Genomic DNA, 21232 nt, shown 5'->3' with positions numbered 1-21232 from the left:
TTCCTTTCATTGGCAAAGAGAATAAGGAAGTTTTAATAAAACTTTCCTTATTTGCCAAGACCAAGGAATATAAAAGAGAGGGTAGAGGTGCCTCACCTCAACAACAAGATATCTTCTTTGGTTCCTCTCTTCCTTGGTTGGTGGTCGGCCCCTCTCTTCCTCTCCATCTCCTATTCTTCTTCCTTAGCCGGTGGCATCTTCATCTCAAGGAGTTTGGTTGGTGGCCGGATCTTGTTAGAGGAAGAAGGAGAGATAGGAGGCTTTGTTTCTAGCATCCCTTGGAGCTTGGTGGTGGTGGTCGAACCTCATCTTCTCTTGGAGTTCTTGTGGTGGCTGAAACTTGCTTAGAGAAGAAGGAAGCTTAGGTGGATTCTCGTCTCGGTAGATCATCGCCCACACGACGTTCAAGATAAGAAGAAGAATACGACAGAAGATTGTGAGGTATATAAGCTATAAAAGGTATAACTAGTTATTAGTTTCCGCATCATAAGTAGTTTATCTTTTTATTTAGATATTGAAATACCAAACATAAGAGGCTAATGAATCTAGGTAATCGAATTTATGTTTTCGATTTTGTGTTTCTTTTGTTTTTTGAATTTGTGATTCGATTGTTCCTTTTGGTTAAACCTAGGGTTACTATAAGGAAATTAAATATTAAATTTCGTTGAAAGGCTTTGTCTAGGAAGTGGTGGATGCTCCCATACCCAAGAAGGCCTAGTGCCTCGCTATATTTAACCTGAAAGCCAATCTCTGAAATTAATATTTAATTGAATTTGTAACATAGGTAGATTTGGATCAATAATGTTAAGCATAGTTTATGATCCAAGTCTAAACCACTAAGAACAGATAAGTTAAATTTAGAATCAATAATGTTAAGTTCCGTTTGTGATTCCAAATTTAATTTCTAAAGAACACAATAGGTTGTTAGGAATGGTTTAGGACTTGTACAAAATTTTTGTACAGGGGAACCAGTACGATATTCCCAGTAGCAACCAACATCTGTACCATCTAGAGAGGTACTTATTATTAGCCAAGAAGTTAAAGAATGTTCCTTGGTCTTTGATGGTTAGGCACTTGTGATGGATCTACATGTGTGGGAAATGGTGGAATTTGACATCATCCTAGGTATAGATTGGCTGGCTATAAAACATGTCATTTGTTGTTCAACACACTTAGGTCATAAATTTGGGGACCAAATTTTTATTAGAAGGGAAAATTTAAAATATGGTACCCAAACAAGCACTAAATAATAGGATTATTGAGAAATAATTTTATTAGAATTTTAAAGAATTTTTAGAAATTTTCTGGAATTTTCTTGGATTTTCTGGGATTTAACCTGCTGCCCAAGGGATGGAGTTTTCAGGAAACCCGAATGAGGTTGATTCAGGTAGCAGTGATCAGAATCCTCCAACCTCTACTAGGGAGCATGAGTTACAGATGTCGTGAGTACCATCTTCTATACCTTCTCCAGACATTACTGGTTGGGTGATGGATAGAGCTCGAATACCCTTGTTGGCAAAGTTTGTAAAAGATCGAACTACTCTATTCCATGGGGGTGCTGATCCTTGGGCGGCTCGTAGCTGGTTGAAGAACTTGGAGGGCAGATCTGGGGTACATGAAGTGTTCAGATGAAGAGAAGGTGGAGTTGGTTGCATATCATCTTCGGGATCAGGCTGTCACTTGGTGGGACATGCAGAAGACGATCTTTGGAGAACAACACATCATGTGGCAGATGTTGTTGAACCCCGTGGTTGTTTTGATGTGATCAACCAAGTTGGTTAGGTCCTGCTTTGTGTTTGACCCCTGTGTCTGAGTGTGCAGGAGCTTAAGAGTGTAGCAAGTCGGGCGGAAGACGCAGCTAGCGAGAAGGACATCACGGGAAGGGAGTTGACGGGCTCGGTGCGTCCGAAGGACGAGAGAGCTGCGGAAAAGTACACCGATGGGCGAGAAGAATGTGCGCGATGTTCGAGGGACGTTAAGCCGGGAAGGAAGGCTGCTCGAGGACAAAGCCGAAAATTGGGTTCGGGTGTGCCCTATTTCGGTTGGCCGGAATCACCCAAAAGAACGGGACTTCGGAAGATAAAGCAAAGATGCAAGCAAGTTGGAAAAAGCTGCCAGCCAGCTTGGAGGCGCCTCCAGCTTGAAGGCGCCTTCAATGAGTGTTGGAGGCGCCTTGGACCTGGCAGAAGTGAACGTTGAGCTTTCAGATAAAGTTTTATCCACTCACTCGATGGAGGTGCCTTGGACCTCTATTGGAGGCGCCTCGAACATCCGAGATAGAATTTTCAGAGGCTATATAAAGGCCTCTGGAGCTAGGAATTAGATATCAATTGTTCCAGCAACTCTGTAATCAATTCCTAGCAATAGTTCTGAGCTGTTAGAGTGTAAAAGGCTTCTCCACTTTCAGAGTAGGAGATTTTTCTAGTGCGCGCTTTTCATCGCCCTGGATTAACAACCTTCTTGGTTGTAACCAGGTTAACTCCCGAGTCTCTAGCTTTATTGTTTTAGTTTTATTATTATTGCTATTGCACTTTCGAATTGAAAGATCCGAGGAGGGTAGTTTTAATTTGTGCAAGCAATCCCCCCCTCTTGCCGGCCTCTGCTGCACCTACAATTGTCTGATATGTAATGATCCGAGGAATTGATTATGACTTTACGCACTGATAGTGGAGGAGAGTATTTGTCTGATATGTTCAAGACAATATGTAATGATAGAGGGATTATTAAACAGCTAACAATCCTTGGAACTCCACAACAAAATGGGGTAGCTGAAAGAAGAAATAGGACTCTTCTTGAAATGGTTAGGTCTATGGTGGCTCAAGCTAATTTGCCAATCTCCTATTGGGGAGATGCATTATTAATTGCAGCCTATATACTTAACAAAGTACCTTCAAAGTCAGTTCCATCTATCCCATATGAACGTTGGACAGGTAGAAAAACTAGATTTGAGTAATCTGAGACCTTGGGGGTCAGTTGCTTATGTTCATGATAGTTCTCACAAGTATGGAAAACTAGGGCCTAGAGGTAAGAAATGTATCTTTATAAGATATCATGAGACCTCTAAAGGTTATGTTTTCATAGGTGAGCAACTAGATGGAACCATCTCCGAAATAGATTCGAGAGATGTGACTTTTCTCGAAACAGAGTTCCCAATCAAAGGTGATGTTGATAAAAATATTCCTCTATTTGAAGAGGATGAGATATTATCAACAAGAGAGATGTCAAAAGGGACACCTGAGTCTAGTCAACCGAGTGGGAGTGATATGTCGAGTCATGAGTTGACTTCTCAACAACCCAACTTACGAAGAAGCATTCGTAAGGTTAAACCTAAGAAGAGGTTTGACATTGAGTATGAGGCATTGGTAACACTTCCAATTAACGATGATGAACCTCAATCCATTGACGAAGCATTGGAATGTAGAGTTAGAGAAAAACGGAAAGCTGCAATGGTTGAAGAGATGGAGTCCATGATTCAGAATCATGTTTGGGACTTAGTCGATCTTCCTCTGGGCCGAAGGGCTATTGGGAATAAGTGGATTCTCAACATAAAGAGGAAAATAAATGGATCGATTAACAGATACAAAGCTCGTTTAGTTGCAAAAGGATATACCCAAATGGAGGGTATTGACTTTGAAGAGACATTTTCTCCTGTAGTGAAATTTGTGTCAATACGAGTTATTTTGGTCGTTGTGGCACTTTATGACTTGGAATTACATCAAATGGATGTAAAAACTGCTTTCCTTAATGGTGATCTTGACGAAGAAATCTATATAGTTCAACTAGAAGGTTTCATTACTGAAGGCCAAGAGAAGAAAGTATGTAGACTTAGAAAGTCTATATATGGGCTAAAGCAAGCGTCAAGATAATGGGACATAAGATTTAACGAAGTCATTTTATCTTATGGTTTCGAGATGATCAATGAGGATCATTGTGTTTTCCTGAAAAGGGGAAAATAAAAGTATGTCATTTTATCATTATATGTTGATGATATGCTGATAGCTGGAAATGACATAGGATATGTGAATGAAGTCAAGAAGTGGTTGTCATCACAATTTGATACAACAGATATGGGAGAAGCTGAATACATCTTAGGAGTGAAGATCATAAGAGATCATCCTAAAAGACTTTTGGGTATGTCACAAGAGTCTTATATAAATAAGATGTTACATCATTTCAGCATGTCTAATTGTAATATAGAACATACACCTATTGTGAAATGTACTGTGTTGAGCAAGAGTATGTGTCCTAAAACTCGAGAGAAAATAGCTGAGATGAATAAAAAACCATATGTCGGTGCTATTGGTAGTTTGATGTACACTATGTTGTGTACACGTCCTGATATCAGCTATGTTATGGGCTTGGTCAGTCGCTTCCAGTCAAACCCAGGACTGAGACACTAGAAGGCGGTAAAAAGGATATTCAGATATCTGAAGGCGACAACAGATTATTGTCTCTGTTTTCAAGGATCAGATATGAGTCTGAAAGGTTATTCAGATGCAGATTGGGTTGGAGACTTGGATGATAGAAAATTCATATCAGGCTATGCATTTTTGCTGAATGGTGGTGCCATCTCTTGGAACACCAAGAAATAAGCTTGTGTAGCTTTGTCGGCTATGGAAGCTGAATATGTGCTATGTTCAGTGGTTGTGCAAGAAGCAGACTGGTTGAGAAGGTTCCTGAAGCATCTGAAAATTACTGAGGATAGTGGGAGTACAGTAACTATCTACTGTGACAGTCAAGCTGCAATAGATTTTTCTAAGGATCCCAAATATCATAGCAAAGACAATCATATAGAAATTAAATATAATTTTATGAGGGATATTGTGGCTAAAAGAAAAGTAATTCTTGAGTATGTCCCTACACGTGCTATGCTTGCAGATCCTTTTACTAAGTCAATGACTAAAGAGTCATTTAAAGAATATGTAAAGTCTTTAGGACTTCATAGAATGTAACAATATTGAAATAACAATCAGGCTTTGTGTTATGATTGTGTCATTTATCATAATTTATTCAGTGTATATGTTATATTTGTTATATTCATATAAGATCTCGATGAGCATGTTGGCAGGTGGAGATTAGTCCACTCACATGGACAATCATCTCTGTTTGTTAAGTACAAATAGGAGTAAGACCGTTACTTATGGAATAACTTATGTAGCTGAAATTAGAGACACATCCATAAGTTGAGGTCGCCTTGATAATTATGTCAAGATGAGATCATTTATGTGTTAATAATGATCGAAGTAAATGAACTCACCATTTACTGAACCTGTTGAAGGTCATATTAGAATTCATATGTTGAATTCAGGATTAGACATTAGGTATGTCTAGATCAAAATCTGTACGATGTTAAAATTGAGAAAAACATGCGCTCTTTTTAGTAAAGAGAATAACATCGTAATATGTGATTCATACCACATATGCTATTGCAACAATAAAGGTAGTAGGAGAATGGATCCCTATTTCTCTACTATGTGAGACCTTTGAGATTATAAGTTAATCTCAGTTTTTTACCTTAGTGAGTATTTAGCTGTTTACTTGAAGTTTTAATCAGTGTCTGCTACTTTAGCGTGTGTCCTATGGCTATGGATGATTCGGTCTATGGAGTATAACTAGGAAATCGACTTATTAAAATGAATAGATTCTAGCTAAAAAGGAAGATTAAATATATTTACATCTTTTGATATTATTCACTGGTCGACCCATTTCTGTTATGTATAGAAATGAATGTGAATATTGGATATAGAACATGCTCTTGACATAATGGTCATTATAAGGGATTAGAGATGTTCATATTGATGTAATAAAAATTATTTAATCTGGGTAAATAGCAAGACATATCTCCAAGATAATGGTTGTGTGTCACTTGAAGATTGGATAGATCCTGGATAAAAGCAATGTTGCACCTGGAAAGAGGCTATGTGCCATGAAGAGTGAGTCTCTAATTTATTTGAGCAGCTAAGTAAAGTGTAACAACTTTATTAGCATTGATTGCTCAAAGAGTGACTAAGTAAAGGTGTAACAATCTTCTTAGCAACTATCGCTCAGTGTGGTTGTTGTCGCACGAACCATTTTCTCTAAGTATGGATTGGATGTTTTAATATGGTTTATGTGACTAAACTCTCAAATAGTTTATGTGACTCATTTAGTCTTCATAATTAACTAGTCTTTGTGACTTACCTGAATGAACTAGTCTTAGTGACTTATCTTGGACGAGTGGGAGATGTAGGAAATGGGAAAGTGGGGAACGTGAAAACATGGCCCACGTTCCCCACTACCCATAATGAAAAATTCCATTATAGCCCTAGGTTATTTCCCTATATAAAGGGGAGCGTCCAAGGATTATTCGGAGAAAGAAAAACAACGAAGAAGAAAACGAATGCAACGAGAGCTAGAGAAGGACATCTGAGACGGTGAGATTTGGTTCGTGGAATCGTGGAGGGCTTTCCGATCTTGTGATCGCTCTTCCGACACTGAGTTTCGTCATTGCCGATTGTGGATTTGCGGGAGATCGCTGTAAATTTTTACTGCTTTAATTTGTCATCTTTCATGCATTTAGAATAATCAACACATATAATATTTGGTGGTGACTCTTTTTTTCTAATGAAGAAGGAAAATCAGATCAAGAGTTTTTGTTCCTCAAGATGATAATAGAAACACAGTTCTTTTCTTAGGTGGAACTTGCAAGATCTTTTGCATATAATAAGTTGGTTGAGGGCTTGTATAAGCTAGGTTATCATGAAGCTTTGGGAAGTGTGATCTTGAACAGATTTTTGTTGCTTGTTGTTTCACTTGACAAAGCTAAGTCTGAGTGCACTCTTCCTACTAAATATGGGATTGATAGTATTGATGGTAGTTCTCCTCTGTTGTTTATTCTTCATTCCCATTTAAAATCAAGTCAGCAAGTTATCAATGGTAGGTTTCTGTAATAGAAAGAGCAAATATCATTAATTCTTATTTTCTATTAATTTAATGTAGAGAGATGTTTATTCTTATTTCTTCATTGCTCTAATTGTTCTTTTTTTTCTTTTGAAATTTTTTAGAGTTTCTATCAGAAATAATGTATGGGGAAGGTAATCTTCTAGCACATCTTCTCACTCTGGGTTACAAAGTGAATCACCAGCAAGTAATATGTTTTCTTGTTCATCCAATTTCATAGCCATCTTTTGAAAATGCTTTCAGCTACTTTTTGTTATGCAGCTCCATTTTTTTGTTTACGCATCTCATCTGTGTGATTTGTATGTTTAACAACATCTCTTTACTAACGGAATCCAATTTTAGAATATGAGTTTAATGTGAATGATTTATCTGAAGAAATTCAGGATGGTGTACTGCTTTCTAGGGCTATTCAGCTATTGCAAAATGATGCATCTATTCTATCAGTAAGACTCTTCATATTAGTAACTTGTTAACCAATATTTTCGTGCTTCAAGTCTTCAACTAAAATTCCTTTGTGATTGACTTCAACAAAAATTAATGGTTCCACCAAACACAAGTAAAAAGAAGTTGTAGGTGGTGGTGATGGAACTTCTTGTATGAATATTATTTATCTCATAAGTAGTATTTTTAAACATTAATTATTTGATTATGAATATTTCTTTTTTTATTAATACTGTTAATTTGTTTGAAACAGGATTGGCCAGACGCAATGAAAATTAATGTCGAATGAAGTAAAAATTATTTTTTGTATTCATATATAATAATTTATTTCTTGTAATCATTGATATTATTTATATTTTTATTTTGATGCAGGAAAAAAAAAGATATTGGAAGAAGATGAGAAGATGTAGTGATATTTGGATATTTGTTGATGTATACATGGTTTAGAACTTCTTATGATGTTTGGATTGTATGGATATTTGATCTTTTGTGATGTTTGCATTTTGATGTATGAAATGTTTGGATTGAATGAATATTTTGTGATATTTGAATTTGATGTATGAATTGTGATTTGGTTTAATGTATAATTTTATGTTGTTAGATATGATGTGTTATATACGATGTGTATGAATTTGATATATAATTTGATAGATATTTTTGTATTAACAAGAATAAATGTAGAAATTAATTAATTCTAAGTACATTTTATTACATTTTGCGACAAATTTTGTGACAAAAAATTTTTCGTCTTAAATCTATTTTAAGATTCGTCGCAGAATCTGCGACGAATTTAGAAATTTGTGGCAAAATATGCAACAAATCTAAAAATTTGTCGCAGAATTTGTGATGAATCTAAAAATTTGTCATAGATTCTGCAACGAATTTGGAAATTCATCGTTGTTTTAAGATAAATTTTGTGATGAAATAATTTTCGTCGCAAATCTATCCTAATGTATCAAAACAATAGTGCTAGATTTTGCTACAAATTTTTAGATTCGTCGCAGATTATGTGATGAATCTGGAAGTTCATCGCAGATTCTATGATGAATCTGGAAGTTCATAGCAGATTCTGCGACAAATCTGGAAATTCATCGTAGAATCTACGATGAAATTCTAAATTTTTTGCCAAAATCAAAATTTGTTGTAGATCTGAGTTTCTAAATTTTGTGATATTCCAACTAATTTTGCGACGACATATAATTCGTCGTAAATTTTGTGACAAATTCTTATTTTCATCGCAAATATCAGTAACAAATTTAAAAAATTCGTTACAAAATCTGTGACAAAAAAAAAAATTCTTCACAAGTATGTGTTTCTAAATTTCACGGTGTTTCCAACTAATTTTGCAACGAAAATAATATTGATCGCAAATTTTGCGACGAATTTCATATTTTCGTCTCAAATATTTGGGGATAAGTTTTCTATGACAAATTTTTTTCATCGCAAATTATTTTTGCAAGGAATTTTTTTAAAAATTCGTCACAAAAAATAGTTTTTTTTTACTGAAATTCACCTTCCACCAGTGTGGAGACTTTGCCACCATATATTTACTTAACAAGGGTTTTAAGTATCACTTCTCATATTTTTACAGTCGCTTCACATAAACACTTGCTTCACATAGTGCCTGATGGCTTATGCAATAGATGTCCTGCACTATATAAATTGTTGCATGATATGATGTTTGCATTACTAAGGTGGGATATAGTGAGTTCTTTATATGTTTGTCATGATAAGCACACTTCTAGAATTTGTTTATTTATTCATGTTACTTGTGGTAAATCCTGATGAAATACTTATCTATGTTACATGAGCTTGATCATGTAGGCGTGTGATCCATCTGTCAGTGTGTACAAAGGTTACAATTTATGTAAAGAAATAGAAGAATATCTCGGACATGAAAATCCTTTATAGATTAAAAGATCTATTTGTCACTTGGAGCAAATACATTTTATCACTTGGAGCAAATGTCTTCTGATAATATTTTGGTAGAGAAAATCTGTTATTGAAGGCTATATATATTTTGGAGATTGAAGAAAATATTATGTTAGTGATATAGTATGGAGTTAAATGTTATGTGTTATGAATATTTTGAAATGAAATATAAATATGACAAATATGGCGTGTTGATTTGGTAATCCAATAAATATTATATGTTATGCATATAAATTATGTTGGTAAAACGAAATATGAATATTGTCAATTGATTTAATTTAAATATTCGGTTTAGAAGTCAACTGGTATAATATGATATATGATCATTTTTTAAATTGATAATTAAATATTAGCAACGTTTTAACCGCTCCTATTAAAATTGGTAATTCAATATTAGCAGCAGTTTTTAACCACTCCTATTAAAATTGATAATTCAATATTAGCAATAATTTTTAACGGCTCCTATAGTTAGTGCATTCAATTATGAACCGCTTCTAAAAGTCATCCTAGTAATTTATAAAACAGGTCAAAATCGTTTCTAAACGTTATCCCTTAGAATCAATTACTAACTACTCCTAATAGTACGTTTGGTTCAAGTTATCATGTATAATCTTGGTTATGTGATTACCAAGTAATCACATAACCAAGGTTATGGGAAATAAAACATAATCAAATGTTGTTTGGTTCAACCTATGTAATGCAACAAAAACTTGTTTGTTTGAAGGTTTTAATGAATAACCTAATTTAATATTTACTATATTACCCTTAGTTATAAAACCAACTATATATATCTTTTAAACTCTACGCTTTTTTATTTATTCTTTTTCACATTTTTTTCTTTATTATTATGTGTTTTTTTATTTTTTTTTTAAATTTTGATTTTTTTATTTTTTAAAATTATTTTGATTATTTTATTTTTTTTAAATTTTTTTATTTTTTAAAATTTTTAAAATTTTTAAAATTTTATATTTTTAGTTTTTTTTTTCTATTTTTCTTTTTTTTATATATTTTTTATAATTTTTTTTATGGTTTTTATTATTTTTTATGTTTTTAAAATTTTTTAATTTTTTTACGTTTTTCTATTTTTTATGTTTTTTTATTTTTTTCCCCATTTTTTTATTTTTAATTTTTTCCATTTTTAAATTTTTTAATGTTTTTTAAGTTTTTTATTTTATTTTTTATTTTTTTCTTTACATTTTTCTTTTTTATCACATTTTTCTTTTATTGGAGGGTATTTTGGGTAAAAAATTTTTGTTAACCCTGAAATCAAGAAAAATCTCAGTTTTCTGATTTTGTTGCATGCCCTTTTTGCTGACGTGTCGAGCATGAAACATTACTCAGGAATTATCGATTACTTAAACCAAATAGGAATTTTGTTGATAATTTTGGATAGATAACCAAGGTTAATAAGGATAACCCTCAACCAAACACACCTTTAGGGTGCGTTTGGTTCAAGTCATCATGTATAACCTTGGTTATGTGATTACCAGGTAATCACATAACCAAGGTTATAGGGAATAAAACATAACCAAATGTTGTTTGGTTCAACTTAGGTAATGCAACAAAAACTTGTTTGTTTGAAGGTTTTAATGAATACCCTAGTTTAATATTTTACCGTATTACCCTCAGTTACAAACCCAACTATACATATTATTATTATTATTATTATTATTATTATTATTATTATTATTATTATTTATTATTTATTTTTTTTACTTTTCTTTTTCCTGTATATTTTTTTTACTTTTTTATGTGTTTTTTTATTTTTTAATGTCTTTATATTTTTTTACATTTTTAAAATTTTAATTTTTATTTATTTATTTTATTTTTAATTTTAAAATTTTTATATATTTTTTTAATTTTTTAAATTTTTTAAAATTTAAAAAACAAATTAAATTTTTAAATTTTTATAATTTTTTTTTTATTTTTTAAAATTTTTTAAATTTTTATTTTTTATTTTTAAAATTTTTATTTTTTTATTTTTTTTAATTATTTATTTAAAAAAAATTACATTTTTAACTTTTTTAAAACATTTTTTTATTTTTTTACATTTTTTTAATATTTTTTTTACATTTTTTCTCTTTTTTTTCATGTTTTTTCTTATCGGAGGGTATTTTTGGTAAAAAAAATTCGTTAACCCCGGAATCAACAAAACCTTAGTTTTCTGAGGTTTTCCGATTCCGGGTTGCATGACCCTTTTGCTGACGTGTCGGGCATGGAACATTACTTGGGAATCATCGAATACCTAAACCAAACAAGGTTTTTGTTGATAACCTTGGATGGATAACCAAGGTTATCAAGAATAACCCCGAACCAAACGCGCCTCATCCTTCAAGCTGGTACATAGTAATTTACAAAAGCGGTCATGACCGTTTCTAAAAGTGTCTATTTGAATGAGTTATTAACTGCTTCTATAGGTGTCCATCAGTAGCAGCTGTGAGGCTAAAACCACTAGTTAGTTTTACCGCTTCAGTCGCACTTAGCAACGTCAACATCCGCGATAGTTGTTTAACCGATGCAATAGGTGTAGCAACGGTTGAAAACTGTCGCTATAGGTCTTTTAAAACCAATTCTAAAAACCTTTTGTTTGTGGTGAGTGTACTAGATTTTAGTTTAAATGATGTTGAATTTAGGAGAAATTATACATCAATTTAGACCAATGATAGTTTCTTTTGGATTTTTTGTACTTATATTTTGTAATAATCCCTCAAAATTTATGCATAGATAGTGAATTAGGTGAATTCATGTGATTTAGAGAGTTGAAATAAATATTCTCTGACATACGGATTAACAACAAAATTGAAACTTTATATGGGAATTTTAGGACAATTTTCCCTTAATTTTAAAGTACATGATGATTGTCAACCTCTTTATGTGAAAGTTTAACGAAAGCCTTCAACACGAAGTAGGGGTCATGGTGAGACCCTCCAATGATAGATCAAGAATCTAGAGTTTGAAACTCAATTGCAGTTTATTATTGAGAATTAATGGATAGCGGACCTGAGAATATTGATTGTTAAAATGAGCCTCTATATACACTTTCTCAATTTATTTTAGTGATTGATAGAAAACTTCTATAGAATCGAATCGATTATCTCATATTTGATATTACCTCACCTAATTAATTATTTTTTTAACTAAAGCACTCGATCATAAGAAAAATAAATAAATTTCTTTTATCTATTCTAGTAACACAAGTATAACTACAATTTTTTTTTAAAAAATGAAAATATACGTGCCACAAAATTGAAAGTTTCTGTAACTAATGGGCTGAACTTGTGGATAGAAGATAGAAGACAAGTTCCATCACGTATCATAGAAGAATGCGGTAGCCAGTCTATTCATATGGACCCATACGACAAGCCTCGCCAAAGCCACAACCTCTCTCGTCCTCATCCTTCCATTTTCCATTACAATCCCATAAATATATACTCATGCGAGAGTTTGGCCTCACCGCACTATTCATCTCAATCTTTATATGAGTTTGCTTAGTGACTCCTGCAACTTCAAGCAGTTAGATGGCTGACTGGGGCCCAGTGTTCGTCGCAGTGGTGCTCTTCGTGCTGCTCTCGCCGGGGCTGATCTTCCAGATTCCAGGGAAGAGCCGTGTGGTGGAGATCGGAAGCATGCAGACCAGTGGCATGTCCATCTTCTTCCACTCCATCGTCTTCCTCGGCCTCGCTGCCGTCTTCATCCTCGCTGTTGGCGTCCACGTCCATTTGGGTTAGCAGAATTCAACTTTGATGTGAAAATTGTGGATTGCTCCGTAAATTCCGGTTTTAGTTATTGTACCCCAATCAATTAATAGGCGTTGTTATAAGCAATTAATAATATTATTATTTTTTAATGGATGATGGAGTGTCTCTCTTAATTAAAACAAACAATTCTAAACATTAAAATTATCGACTAAGTGGCTAATGTTGTGGGCGAGCAACTATCATGTACGCATGCCAGAACATCCCTGTAGTCTCTGGAAATGGTGAAGGAATCATGCACACTGCCGTCGCTGCTCCTCTTGTACTCAAAAAGGAGAGAAGAATGGTTAAAAGCCGTGAGCTTAACAAAGCCATAATCCACGTCTCTCTTGAGGCTCCAGCTAGGCACCAGTTCCCCAAAGTTTGACAAATGGCTGCCGCCTCCGCCGGCCACGACATGGATGGTTCCGTTCATCGTGCCAGAGTAATGAGACACTCCATTGTTCACGCATTGGTTCTATAAGCATAGTTTATGATGTTAAAGAGGAGGTATGAGGAGACAAGAGATGTATGCAAGATAAGTTACCGACCTGATAAATTGGGCAGGTTCTCTCGTAGTTATGCACATGGCCGTAGAAGGCAATGTCCACCCTATACTTTTGCCATAGCTTCTGGAGGCTCTCCCTTCCCATGGGTTCTGCATATGACCCTTCGGAAGCGTAACCCTCACCAGAAGAGTAACCGAGAACACGGTGAGCGATAAATATCAGCCACGGCTGATGCTTCCTGTCAGCCGATGCAAGACATTGCTCGATGAACTTGTACTGCTCAGAGCCTTCTCTCCAGTCTTGCTCAGTGTCAGCTATGCAGAAATGGAACATACCAAAGTCCGTGGAATACCTGCAAATGGCTCGAGTTAGAAGGCAACTCAAATTCAGGTAGAAAGGAGGCCTACTGCTCACCAGTACTTGGCTCTGTTCTCAGCAGGCACATAGTACATGGTTTCTGCTAACACGCCACATTCCCCTCCTGAGTCTAATGTTGAATAGAATGATCCTGTATTCGGCCAATCTCTTTCATGATTGCCACTGCAATGAAAACATGGAAGTCCCCTGATAAGGGTTAAACAATGTGCAAGTTTTTTCTTTTTTTTTTTAAAAAAAAAATCTTATTGAACTTCATAATTGTAAGTGTATTTGGAGGGGCTTATAGACCTTGCGACCATGTAAGGAACCCTCGATGTAATTGGCTCCACTTGTGCTGTAAATTGATCCCACTGTGATAGGTATCCATTTGCATAGGTGATATCTCCAATGTGAAACACAATATCAATATTGTCCAAGTCCTTGACGATCATATCTGTGGTATTCAATGAGCCAGGCTGGTAGTTGTTAAATTCATTGGACCCATCGCGCTCTGCCTGAATGAATAATTAGAATGTATTGTCGTATTTAATGTCATTGCCAACTTGAGAAACAATAGCTGCCGAATTTTCTTTCATCTGATTGTTGAATGGATTCAAGCAACTGTATAGATTTTTCAAGGCCAAAAAGAAGTTGAAAAGATAAACCTTTCCCATGTCACCGAAGATTATCACTTGTTGCACAGAATTCTGTCCTGGAAAAGGAGATGCTTGGAAGGAATAGGTCTTGCTCCAAATATAAGATCCATTAAACAACTGGTGACCCAACTTGTAGGTGTACCTAAATAAGTTAGTAATGAGAATGAAATTTTAAAATTCTCAATTTCAAGATGACAACTTAATCTAGCATTTAAAATTTATACTCCGCATTTGGCCATAGTTCCTTCAAGAAACTTGTGTGGATAAAGCCAGGATCTCTCCAGCCATATGTGCGAGCTGGGGAACCTGTACATAAAAGAAAGATTGATCGATACACAGGTTTTTCCAAGATATTTAGATGCTAAATTCACCGCTGAGCATATATCAGGTCAAAAACTACAGTTGCTTTTATTCCTCCTTTTTCAATCAAACTAATCCTAGAAGAACTGTTTTGTACAAGGGAAAAACAGAGCCGAGCATAGACTTGAATGCAGGGATCAAATTCATTTAGTCAAGCTCAATTAGTTAGGGCAATTAGGCTTGAAGATGGCAATGACAATTAGATATAACAATAACAACAACCAAGTTTTATCTCATCACACTAGGTGAGGTCAGCTATACGGATCCTTTTACGTCATTGGACTCTATCCCCTACTATATCATCATCTATACTTAATAAATTTTATCTTATTTTATTATTGCTAACCAAGTCTTTTTTAGTCTTCCTCGTTTGATATGCATATTTGTCAACAATGACAATTAAGATATAAACAAAAATTTCAGTATTGAATAATTCCTCATAAATACCTACAAAAAATCAGCTACTGTTACTTTGAAATGTAACCATACCACACATGCTTCCACGATTGAATGTGAGTGTCCCAGCTGGTGACCGTGTTAGGCTTCCCCACTTTGGTCCCCATTCCACAAAAGGAAGTGCCTCGTTTGTACCATACCCACTAGTCCATGTGACAGTCATCTGTGTGCAAACCAAAGTAAGAATCTCAAAAAAGTAATAGCAATAAAGAATTCTTGAAATGAATCTTAAAATCTTGTTTGGACTCAAACTGAGCTTGAATAAGTTTACGCACGGCAAGGGAAGCTAGTTTCATAGTAAACCTAGCTCGTGCGGAGTGTGATATATGAGATAATAAAGACTTATGGAATAGTCATGTTAGAGAAAAAAATAATTCCATTGACTAAATTGTGATTTGTTGTATAGGAAATAGATAGATTACAATATGTATTCATTAGGGAAAAAACTAAAATCAAACAGTATTAACATAACAGTGGTTTGGATCATGCCTAGAAAAAAAAAATGGTCACTTCACCTCATTCCAAGACTTCCCCAGTGCAAGCCTTGGATAAACTGGAGCTTTTGGATTCGAAAAAGAAATCACATTTGATATTGCAATCAACTTTGGCTGCAAAAGCAGAAGTGCTAGTGTCATTAGTCTCACCTACCTAATTGTACTACAAACTCATGAAACATGACTAGGGTACTCACATTTTCAAGACCACCACCAAACAATCCAAAGGAAAAGTCTGCTCGTTGATTAATCAGCAGAAACCTCATCTGCCCTCTCCCATTGCTAGCATAGTTTGAGTTTGAATAATTTGCAAATTGATACTGGCAACATTATCAACAACAAGCATCAGTCAAACTTTTAAGGTCAAAGCAAAATACATGTCATTATATCCGAACAATTACCTTTATTGGAGCTGAGCATATTAATGGAACTTCGTCTTGCTTATTCTCGGCAGGACAGTTTGAAGAGCTGAAATGAAGAATTGCATTAACATTATTATGAAGTACTAAACCCATATCTTATTATTTCTCAAATATTCAACATTAACATTTTTTTAAAGAAAAAAAAAGATGCAGCAACTTTGATAAAAGAAACTAGATGATTGGGACTAACTTAAATTTCGCTGGAGAAAATACTCCAATCCAATCATCTTGAGTTGGTTTGGGGTTTACAATCTCCACTGTGACCCATTGAGTATCTTCACCCTGATTAAGAACAGCAAGCAAGCAGATATAATAACAGAAGGAAAGAAAAGAAATCACAGTTAATGATCTACCATTCACAGAAGCAAAAGCTTGCGAGTTTTTCTGTCAAATAAGTTAAAGAAAAGAAGCATGTAAGTTTTAGAAAGAGACAGATGAGCTATGTTCACTTTATTCTTTTCACATTGAAGTTATTAATTCTAGTTCACAAACATCTAAAATTTAAAAAAAAAAATCAACCAAATTAAAATATATTAGAAATTAGTACTCGTCCCATAATGTTGTTCTATATGGCGCCGCTATGTGCCAGAGTTGGCCCAACTGTGTAACTAGTAAGGAGTCAGCAATGGCAGGCGGTTGATATTAGAAGTTTGACTTTTAGCAAGTTGATTGCCATCGAATTTGTCAGATTCTATGTTATGAAAGCCGGCTCTGCCTACTACACTCACACAGTCGCACAGTCATGACTCATGAAGAACAAGTACCAGTAAGTAATTTTTATATAAATTTTCTTTTATGACACATTGCAAATTACACGATTTACTAGAGGCTAAACAATCTTCATCTAATTAACCAATCTTAGAACCAGTATCTGAAAATTTCCCTTTATGACAATAGCCCACAAAGCAACCTTCTTTCTTTTACGCATTCATATCCTTGATTCCAATACTTACAGAATAGATACAGCAACAAAAAAGTGAGAAAATAACAAAAAGTGAGTCCTTTACTCTTTTTTAGGCTTGAAAATCAAACTGGAGTTGTCGATTATTTTGGGCTTCGCGATGAGAAAAGGGGAGGAGTACAGACCTCAAGTCCGAGGCGCACCGGCGAGGCCTTGACGTAGGCCGCGTCTTCCAAGGCGAGCCGTGCCTTGTGGATAGCCACGTTCGACAAAGGTTGCACGCCGCCGGCATAGCCTCCGGCAGCGGAATGAAGAAGCAAATAGAGTAGAAAAGCGACCCCGGATTCGAAGGTAAAGCACCTCATGTCTTCACTGGGGCCTCAATAGTTCGAGAGCAGCGTGCACAACCCTAAGAATGGCGGCCTCTTATATAGCGATGGAATTGAGAAATACGAATCGAAGAGGGAGAAGTTTGAGGGATGAAAAGGGAAAAGCCAGCTGTTGCTTAACAAGAGACGGGAGAGGCGTCAGGGAAAAAATAAAATTATATAAAATAAATAAATTTTTTAATCATATTATCTACTTTTAATAAATTTAAATAGGTTACAAGTTAATTATAAATATTTATTTTATTTATCTTTTTAACTTTGAATTTTATTTTAAAAAATAAATAAAATTTGAGGCAGGCGACTCCTGGACAGAGGAGGATGGTTGTATATCTAATAATGTCTATTTAATTTCTAGTTAATATTTTTATTAAGTTTTTGGTATATGTTATTTTAATATTTTAAAATAATATTTGGGGAAACTAAATTAAAAAACAATGTGACTGTCAGCGAGTGGAAGCTAGCTGCTGCTCGCAAGACGACGAATTATGGGGAAGACTTCCAATCCAATGAAATTATCTTTGATTGAATTAATAATTAGATAAAATGATCTTTAAAACAGTTTCGTTTTCATGAATTATTCATCTGGCCTTACATTTTTATCAAAAAAAATAATAATAATAACATTCAATGCATTTACATTCAAGTTTAAGTTAACATTTAATTGAATGCCAAAAAATATTAATATAACATAATTTTTTTATATTTTAACTAATTTAGTTCAACATAGACGTGTACAACAACTTCCTCACCCTTGCTCCATTAACATTTAAAATTTAAATTCGATTAGAGCCTCCACATCGTCAATAAATTTACACACTCAATTATACTCACAATTAGTGTTGCCATCAACCTCTTTGACTGTCTCATTGCATGCCATGTAGCAGACGCCCCTCTTCTTTATCATCACTTTCTGGGTTGGCCACCCTTAACTATGCCCCCTTAGCCCACTTTAACAAAACTCTCATCAATGAAGCTTAATGTTCTCATCAATAATTATGATGATGTCCGAATGAAGGAAATTGAAAAGTTGAGAATGGGGTGGTCATTAATAGGAAGAAAAATTCGATAATCCTTTAAAACAAATCTAATATCAGGGAAGGAGTCCCTAGCATTAGCCCTCCGATCCTCAAGTTAGAACAGGGGAAGAAAATAGAGAATCGTAGAACTCAAAAATATTTTTCTTGCTTATTCCTCATACCTACTCTTTTATACCTTTCTGGATGACCTTTCGTCTTCCCCTATTTAATGATGTGGTTTAATGATAAACAAAAGGCATCTTCATCTTGTCTTCTACATATTTAATAGTTGTCGTATTGTCCTTTGCTTTCTCTTCCCCTTATTAATTGTCTTTCCCTCCTGTGTAGCGTTACTCCTTACGCCGGACGGGGCGGTCCGTTATGAGTATAATGCCAATGTCGTACCCATAGTCGATTGGGCGACCCGATCGACCCGTATTACCAACTCCACATCCAGAGCCGGTTCGACGTTCTGATCGGCCAGTATTACCAACCTGTTAGGCACGAGCTCCTGGCTCATCTGGCCGACCATCTGGCCGACCAGACAGTAATCCCTCCGATCAGCCGAGGCACCCATACTGATTGTACCTTGCTTACCCTTACCCTTACCCGTTGACCTCTTTGACTTTCCTTCAACATGACAATTGACTTGCACCAGGTAGACTCTTCTTATCACCGCATCACAAGCCTCCCCTTTAAGTCTAGTCGAAGGAGACTGCAAGTTTGACTGATTGGACAAAATGTGTTTTTAGTGAATTTGAGGTTCGCTCGGCCCAAACGCTCCATTGTCCCATTGGACTTTGCCCGAACCACAGTCATGGATCGGATCGATAGCCAACGTCGCTCGGCTTCACTATGCCGATGCAGGGTTCAATCCTGTTGCTTGTTTCTTGCGCCGATCAAGAAGATGAGTACGAACACTTGAAAAAATTCTTTTCCTCGAGTGAGCGCGGAGTAGGCTAATGCCATCCAAATATCTTGAAGACCATGCAAATCCTTAATGATTATGGTCGATCACGAGACTATACCTTTTGTAATTAAACTCATTAAATGCGTCCGATGACTGAATGCCACATGTTGACTACTGTCTCCGCACGTTTGATGTGACAGGTGGATATTCGCTTGTCTCGAGACGTGCGCGGGTTTCAAAATCAATGATCGGATCTTCATCAAGGTTTTCGTGAAGCTAAATCGGGCGGCTAAGGTCAATCCGCCACAGGGCTTATAAACGCGCTTGCTTTACCGTTTTCCGCACTTGGTGTTTTCTTCTTCGTTGCGATTTCGTCTTCACGAAGGAGCATCGTGCCACCGCCTCCTGTGTCTTCCCCAATGATCCTAGCAACCTTCCTAGTAAGCCTTCACCTTCCCTCCATCGAATATGTCTAGTGTTTGTGAAATTTTTTTGTTTCTTTCAATCAAACTCCTTGAGTTCTCGCCACTGTTCCGATGGCAAGCTCTTCCCAGCCTACCGCCTCCATCCCCGGACTCTGGTATACATCCATTGAGTCAAGGTTTGATGGAGGTGATGCTGAGAGTTTAAGAGTTGTTTTTGAAATTCCCCGCACTTCTGGAGCTTCCTTCGGCCTTGTCCATATTGTCGGGTCTTCCTTTGCCAAGAGGCTCCTCACCTCTGGGACTTCATCCATTGCCAAGTCACACTTGGACTTACGTTGCCAAGACTACATGCTTGGACTTACACCGCCAAGATCACACTTGGACTTTCCTCATTTGCCAAGATCACACTTGGACTTTCCTTGTTGTACATGTATCCTGCACACTCACAATGCATATCAAATACAACAATAAATCTAACTTAAACCTTTGTCCAAACATCAAAACCTAGAGCACCTAGATTGCTCCAACAAGCTTCCCCCTTTTGATGTTTGGCAACCTGTTTAAGTTAGGAAAACATAAATACAATACATATGTAAATAAATATGCAAATCAACTCATGCATAAATAATGGAACCTAAATCCCTAGGCTCCTCCTTCACCTAAGCTCTCCCTTGAGCTAGGATTTCCCGCAAAGGTAAATTTCTCCCCCTTTGCCTAAACAATCGCTCCCCCTTCACCTAAGCTCCCCCTCGAGCTAGGATTTCTTGCAAAGGTGTATAGTTTTCCCACTTAAACCTAAACTTCTCCCCCTTTGTCATACATCAAAAAGAGCTCCAACAATATCCCAATTGTTGAAAATATGTCATCCAAATTGACCCTAAACTCATGTATTTATCCCCCATGGATCTCATACATTTAAACGAGTTGAAACGGTCAAGAACAACGTTGAAAAACACTTTTAGGCTGGTATCAGTCGACTGAACTAGGTACCAGTCGACTGCCCCCTTCGATTTCCACTCACAGAACCTTCTGTGTTCGAAATACACTGTTACTAGTCGACTGGTATCGGAACCAGTCGATTGGCCTCATCAAAATGAGCTTACAGAGTCATTCTATGCTCAAAAACATTGTTACCAGTGGACTGGTAACTATACCAGTCGACTGGTACTCTTTTTGGGCAAAAATCAACTTTTTTTACTTACTTTCAGAAATGCGCCAAAAATTCCACAAACCCCCAAAAAATCTCAAATTTTGTGGAGAAGTCTATTTTATCCATGTCTACTTGGGAAAA

The 21232-nt window shown here is 35.7% G+C and overlaps 2 protein-coding genes across 2 annotated transcripts; one reads left to right on the top strand and one right to left on the bottom strand.

Annotated features, from left to right (window-relative positions):
• The first annotated feature begins 12830 nt into the window (after positions 1-12830).
• LOC122029914 lies at positions 12831-13163 on the top strand. The gene has a single exon (XM_042589055.1). It carries the CDS (start codon positions 12831-12833, stop codon positions 13038-13040), a length of 210 nt encoding a protein of 69 aa, XP_042444989.1. The 3' UTR covers positions 13041-13163.
• LOC122029913 (nucleotide pyrophosphatase/phosphodiesterase-like) lies at positions 13127-17696 on the bottom strand. The gene is made up of 12 exons (XM_042589054.1): positions 17387-17696; positions 16491-16582; positions 16280-16346; positions 16076-16198; positions 15900-15992; positions 15418-15547; positions 14793-14874; positions 14578-14710; positions 14222-14427; positions 13970-14095; positions 13598-13907; positions 13127-13524 (listed from the first exon to the last, which is right to left on the bottom strand). The coding sequence occupies exons 1-12, from the start codon at positions 17564-17566 to the stop codon at positions 13219-13221; spliced, it is 1848 nt and encodes a 615-aa protein (XP_042444988.1). The 5' UTR covers positions 17567-17696; the 3' UTR covers positions 13127-13218.
• Between the last annotated feature and the right edge of the window lie 3536 nt (positions 17697-21232).

The sequence above is a fragment of the Zingiber officinale genome, chromosome 10B (genome assembly GCF_018446385.1).
Source record: "Zingiber officinale cultivar Zhangliang chromosome 10B, Zo_v1.1, whole genome shotgun sequence".
Taxonomy (NCBI): domain Eukaryota; kingdom Viridiplantae; phylum Streptophyta; class Magnoliopsida; order Zingiberales; family Zingiberaceae; genus Zingiber; species Zingiber officinale.
Note: the sequence above shows the minus strand (reverse complement) of the source record. Positions and strands in the feature narration are given on the sequence as shown.

Coding starts and splice junctions, on each gene's coding strand:
- LOC122029914 (XM_042589055.1), top strand. CDS start 12,831: ATGGCTGACTGGGGCCCAGTGTTCGTCGCAGTGGTGCTCTTCGTGCTG.
- LOC122029913 (XM_042589054.1), bottom strand. CDS start 17,566: ATGAGGTGCTTTACCTTCGAATCCGGGGTCGCTTTTCTACTCTATTTG. Junction 14,428..14,577: donor TCTTCGGTGACATGGGAAAG/GTTTATCTTTTC, acceptor TTATTCATTCAG/GCAGAGCGCGATGGGTCCAA. Junction 13,908..13,969: donor GAGAACAGAGCCAAGTACTG/GTGAGCAGTAGG, acceptor AGCCATTTGCAG/GTATTCCACGGACTTTGGTA.